General features: G+C 39.0%; 1 protein-coding gene across 2 annotated transcripts in view; it reads left to right on the forward strand.

Annotated features, from left to right (window-relative positions):
• The window catches only part of MIX23 (mitochondrial matrix import factor 23), a 40,517-nt gene extending 39,315 nt beyond the window's left edge, over positions 1-1,202 (forward strand). For both annotated transcript variants that reach the window (XM_072613812.1, XM_072613813.1), the window contains exon 5: positions 904-1,202. In XM_072613812.1, coding sequence (XP_072469913.1) covers positions 904-954 — 51 coding nt within the window. In that variant the 3' untranslated portion in view covers positions 955-1,202. The remainder of the gene's footprint in view (positions 1-903) is intronic.
• The last annotated feature ends 5,461 nt before the right edge of the window (positions 1,203-6,663 follow it).

A 6,663-nucleotide genomic window follows, 5' to 3' on the forward strand; every position in this document is an offset into this window, starting at 1 on the left:
TACCTTTGTCATCCAAGATGACTTCCTCAAATTTTCATTTATAAATAATCACCCTTAACCCATTTGTATATGAGTAACTTTGTCTATAGTTAGGAAATATTAAAAAATTAAATTATAAAAACACTTGATTGTTAACATGACATTCTAAAAAAACTTTTTCTTTTTAAAAAAATTTAATGTTGTATAGGTACTCATGCAGTTACTATATATAAATAACATCTTTTCTGAGTTGACTGCCAAATGACGGACTGAGCAAATATGTTTTAAAGAATTTCACATTCATGAGAATGCATTGTAGCTTTATCAGCCAAGTACTACAGATATGGAGTATTAATCAGCACCCTGAAAAAAACTTGTATTGAACCATGTAATGTAATTTATTCCACTTGTATTCTTTCTAAAAATAAAAGACTGGCTTTTCCCTTCACCTGAGATTATCAAAACAATGATAGCCAAATTAGTGCTTGACCAACAATTACTATCCTCAAAGAAAATAATTACATGAGAAAATAAAGCTTCCCCATCACAAAAATTCTATATTTGTATTAATTTAAATTAACTTAATTGTATAAAATCTCTAGGATATATTTTTTATTATGTTACTGAGTAAATTGCCTGTCTAGTTTTATTTTTCGTTATCATTATGGTTTTTCAGTTGTCTTAAAAATGGATATTATTGACTCCTATTTGTCAACCCCTCCCCCAACCTCAATACATTTTTTAGAAAACATAGTTGAAATTAATTAGTAAAGGAACTTTTTTTAGTAAGGAAATATTTTCCAACTCTGTGTAGCTGGAACAAGACCAGAATATTTTTATTCTAGAACCTAATATTTCTTTTGGTTTGTATCTTTAGTTTTACAGAAGACTAATCAATGACTTATTTTTGTTTCAAATAACTAGGTATTTAATGAACGCTGCAGAATTCACTTCAAGCCTCCAAAGATGGAATAAAGAAAGAAGGATATTTCTAAAGGAGATAGTCATATCCTAAGAGCTGAGCAAGACAGACACAGGAAGGGCAAGATGCTTGGAAGGATGATTTCTGAGCCAACAGACCAAGACCTTTTGTTGATTTCAGGCCCACTTCGCCAAGACCTCAAGTATAAATAATTCTAATAATTATGGAGAAATCAACTGCTATTTTATACTGAATCTGTGAAAAAAATGTTTTGTAACTATTAAAATAATTTTCAGACGGAGTGTACTTATTTTTTATTTCTTTCCCATATTGAAGTAGTGAATTCCCTTTAAAGAAGCATGAACACAGTTTCAGTTGCTGATGTTCAGTCAGTCACTTTTATGTTATACCTGTTTTGTGGGGGAAATGATTAGTAGGATGGAATTTTGAACATCTTTAGAATTTTAAGAATTTAGTCTTTGCTGATGTGTGAATTTATCCCTTTATTTTTACAAGGATTTGGTGGTCATTGATAGAACAATAATTTAAAGTAGTCCTGTAAATCTGAAATTACAGAATGTCGAAGCTGGCAGGATCCTTCAAGATCATCAAATCTAATTAGAGACCCCTGCTACTTACTTGCTGTGATCTTTGGTAAGGATATTTAAATTCTCTGTCCATTTCTTTGCTGCATCATGCTGTATAAAATCAGGTGTTATTACTTTGTAATGACCAATTCCCTTCATTTTACAGGTAAGGAAACTGAGGCTTTCAGAGACTATAAGTGATTTCTGTGGGACATGCTAGTGAAAAACAAAGCTGTATTTCAAACTCAGTTTCTCCAACTTCACATCCAGGTTCTTTCTACTCTAAAGGAGTATCAAACTGAAGAACATATCCCTACCAGCTGCATTATTGACTTAGAAAACATTAACATGTATGTGGCATTGTAATTTTATTTATTTTGTTAAACATTGCCCAGTTATATTTTAAACTGGTTCTGCCTGAGTTTGGCACTTTTGCTCTTCAGTACTGCTTTTTGCTCTGCTGACCACTGAGTTGTCTAATGTTATCTTACTTTTTAAAATAGATTTGGAAATTGTTCTGTTTTGGTGATTATTGTTGTGAATTTCTGGTTTAATAGAAGAATGTGGTAGTGAGGGAAGTTTATGTGGCTAAAGATAAGCAATGCTTGCAAGAGAGCATTAAAGACCTCTAAGTGGCCTCATGAAGTCAGGAAACCTAAATTCAAATGCTTCCTCAGATAACTCTGTTAGCTATACTCAGCAAATAACCTCTTTCTGTCTGTTTTCTCATCTGTAAAATGAGGGGGTTGATCTCAGTGGTCTCTGAGGCCTCTTCAGCTCTAAAACTATGATCCTATGAGTAGATATCAAAAGCCAAAGACCAATGTGTAGTGGAAAGAATTTCAGCTCTGGAGTCAGGACCAGAGTTCAAATTCTACTTCTGACCCTGATTATCTTTGTGATTTTTAACCAAGTCACTTGATTTCCATGGGCTTCAGTTTTGTTCATTGTTGAAAGATTGGAGTAGGTGGTCTCTGTAATTCCCACTGTAGATGATGATCCCGTGACCCAAATGGGTAAGTTCAACAGATTTTTATGAAGTACCTTCTATGTGCCAGATGCTAGAGATACCAAGACCAAAGCAAATGGATCGCTGACCTTAAAGGATTTGTGCTACAATACAGCTACATAATACAGCTACGTAAAGTAATGGAGAGAGCCATTAATGATTGGAGGATTACAGAAGACTTTGTGGAGGAGTTGGCAACTTGGAAGACAAACATTTTCAGGAAAGAAGATACATATGGAGTGTTATAGACATGATTGCAAGCCTGTGTGTGTCTGGAAAATGGAATACCAGGACTTGAAAGTAACTAAGAATCCTTCAGCTGAAGGGGAACAGGAGGAATCAAGGTTCCCAGAGAGATGGGTTGAGTCTGCCGGGAGGGTCTTAACTGATAGGCTGAGGAGTTTGCACTCTACCCTAGAGAATGGGAAGCCTCAGAAGGTTTCCAAGCAGGGAAGTAACTTGTACTTTTGGAATCTTATTTTTGTAGATGAGTGGAGAAATTGATTATTAAGGGAGAAACTTGGAAGTAGAAGACCAGATTATTAGATAGTGGCAGAAGAAGGTGATGAGGACTTGAACTAGAGTGGTTGCTATATAAGAGGGTAGAGTAGGACAGATTAGAAATATGTGGAAGTATAATTAACAAGATTTGACAATATTAGGTATAAGAGGATATATCAGAACTGTGCAACATCACCTGGAGCTTGACAGCCCAGAGGATGGGCTTCAAATTACCCTGGCTAGGGCTATCAATGTTGATTTATTAAGTGTTCTGGTTGTCAATCATAATATCACATCTCCACTTCTGAACAAGTTGTCTCAAACAATGGGCCTTCCTGGGGCCTTCCATGCATCTACTTTGACCTCTAGAACTGTCCCCAGGTCCTTTTCCTGGTTCTTCTTTCTCCTACCATCCATTATGGGCATTCACCAGGGTTGTCTTTGGATCTCCACTGCCCTTGACACACTAGGTCTGCCTGAAAATATATTGAAGCATTGTTATTACCTCAATGTTTCTTTCTTATAATCTAATTTGCTTCCTACATGAGTGCAATTCTAGAGGTCAAAGTAGATGCATGATTGTGTAGTATAACTGAGAGGTTGTGTACCATAACAGAGTCAGTCTAGAGGAGACTGTCCTTCACAATTAAAACTCAAGAAAAGGGGAGAAATCTAGCAAGAAGTGTAGACAAGAACATGAACTCACAGTACCAAGTTCAAAAGTGTATGTCTGCACCTTGAGTTAAGATGTCAGCAAGCGTTTACTCAGTATGGTGCCAAGTACTGTGCTTATGGTTGGGGATACAACAAAAGTCAAGAACAATCCTCCCTTCAAGGAACTCACATTCTAATGCAGGAGACATTGTGAACAACTATACATTTACAAGCTGTATACAAAATTGGACAGAATCTCCAAGGGAAGGCATTTATATTGAGGGAGACCTGGAAAGGCTTCTTGCAGGTGAAATTTTAGCCGAGACTTGGAGTCTAGAAGAGTTGGGAGGTGAGGAAGGAGAACATTTTGGGGATGAGGGACCCAGTGGTTTAGGAAATGGGAGATGGAATATTATATTCAAGGACCCACAAGAAAGCCAGTGTTACTGGATTGTGGAGTGTATGTTTGGGGAATGACAGACTTAACTGTAAGAAGACATGGAACATAGGAAAGGGGTAGTTTGTGAAAAGCTAAACAGGATTTCATATTTGATCCAGGAGATAATAGGGAACCATTGGAGTTTATTAGGTAAGGGGGTGACTTGGTCTGATCTGCACTTTAGGAATATCTCTTTGGCAGCTAAGTAGAGGATGAGCTGGAATGGGGAGGGATTTTAGGCAGAAGGTTATTGCAGTAGTCCAAGCTTGAAGGGATAGGGGCCTGCACCAGAGTGCTAGTGTCAAGAGAGATGTGGGCATATATGAATGATATCAGGAATTAACTGGAATTGGCAACAGATTGGATATGGGGTGTTTTGAGAAAGAACAGTAAAAGATGATACAATGCAGACCAGGGTGACTAGAAGTATGTTGGCATCCTTTTCTTCAGAAGTTTGGAAGTGGGGAGGGTTTGAGAGTGGAAGATGAGTCCACTTCAGAATATTTGAGTTTAGGAGGTTTACAGAACATCCAATTTGTGGTGTCCAACAGGCAGCTAGAGATGTGAGACTGGAGAGGTTAGGTAAGAGGTTACCACTCCTCTGAGAGTCTATTGCCTCTTTGTCAGGAGCTGCGTGACTTGCTTCATCCTGGATCCTCTGGAGACATGGTTGTTAATTGCATTGATCAAGAGTTGTTATTTTTTCTGGTTTTTTGCTTTTTTACAATGATATCCCCCCCTCTTCAAAAGAAGGGACACATTTCTCTCTCCCGCCTTCCTCATTGATCATGGTGTCTGGCAGTGTAGCTACTTGCCCAGTAGGGGACTTCTCACAATCTGGGAGCAGGTTCTGAGAGGAAATAAGATGTGCCCAGCAGAAAAAGTGTTCATTGTAAAAACATCAAGAGAAGAGAAAGAACATTAGGCCCCAAGGTAATAGAAGTATGAGTTTCCTTGACTTTGTGTGTTCTCTAATTCTGTGCTCACTCTTTCCAGTGATATGAGGTTTTGTGGGAGAGTGTGCTTCTGATTTATGGGGGGAATATTTTATGGCGATGAGTCTTACCCAATACCATTTTCAGTAAATGCCTTTGCTTTGAGGTAACTGTGCCAAATGACTTGACTATTAAAGGCAAAAGCACTGGTGGAGACTCATGAGCTATTGTTTAAGAATGTGGACCCGCAGAGTACCTTAACCCTGAGGTGAGTACTTCCTTCCCCAATCCCTACCCCCTGCAACACTTCAAAAGTTGATTTCCTGAATATCCCACTGAGGCAGCTAAAACTTTGCTTGGCTCTGACTAATACAGTCATGCAGGAAGCAAATTAGCATAGAGTATAGGAGGGAACTGTTACCCATAGTAAGAGAAAGCTTCATAATCTTAGTAGGTAGACATGGCCTAGCAAGGAGAATAAAAAAAACCCAAAGCCCATCCCTGGGGAAAGTCCCCAGGGAAGAGCAGAAAGGAGAGGAGCCAGAAAAAGACACTGGGAACAGCAGCTCGACAGTTCAGAGGAGATCCAGGAGACAAGTGTCATTGGGAGGTGTGGATCCAGGGAGGACACAGTGTGGAGGGGGTGGTGTTGTAAAGGATATTTAAATAATACTTGAAACTTAGTGAAAAATAGACAGAAGAAAACTAAAACATAGCTGTCCTTTTGATTTTCTCTTGAGTTCCTAGATCTGGACGTAGACAGTAGTAAGAAGCTTCCAGCTCTCAGATCAGGTGAGCACCATCATCAGTGAGGAAGTTGACTCCATCAAGAATCTTTTAAGCACCAACCAGGTAGAACTGTGGCAAGTGCTGGGGGAAAGACATTACAATTAGATGTTAGCTCAGGAGCAACTTCAAAAGAGATTCCTAAAAGAGCAGAGCTATCCAACTTTTTGATGATGAGGAAATGCTTTGAAATCCTCCAAGTGGTGCTATCACTGACAGGTAAATACTGCTCATTAGTACAGGCAGCAGAGAAGAGCTGTCATTTCAACCCCAGCAATTTTGGTCTCCCTTCAGATAGACATGGAGATAAGGAGACAGCTACTTTGGGATGGAAGCAGCTTCTAGGAACATGAAGAAACAGAGGAGAGTCAGACTACAGAGAGAAGACCCTGGACATGCAGCTAAACAACCCATCCAGAGAGAAATAATTTCTAGATCATATAGTACCAGGAGTTGTGAGTTGGTTTTGCCACACATGTATCCTGCACATATACCTCACTACTACTGTATACCAAGTTTGACTCCGCTTTCCTCTTGGACACTGTATTTGTGGGAGAGTATACTCCAGGTTTATGGTTGGGAGGGGGAGGGAATGTTGGGTAACTACAAGTCTTTCTATGCCCTCTGAGTAAGTATCTTTGCTAATTGTGTCTGCTGGCTGATGGCTAATGGTTAATGGGTTGGGGTGGGCTCTTGAGAAATAGTATTAGGGATGCAGACCCACAGAATTGCCCCAGCTACCTGGGATAGCAGAACCCTTATTTGGGAACCTAACCCACAACTGCAAGTATAAGTTGAGAGAAGACTCCAGAGAAGGTGCTACACCAATTTTCGTGGCGGTTTTATAGGAT

This window comes from Notamacropus eugenii, chromosome 5 (genome assembly GCF_028372415.1).
Source record: "Notamacropus eugenii isolate mMacEug1 chromosome 5, mMacEug1.pri_v2, whole genome shotgun sequence".
NCBI classification, from domain to species: Eukaryota; Metazoa; Chordata; class Mammalia; order Diprotodontia; family Macropodidae; genus Notamacropus; species Notamacropus eugenii.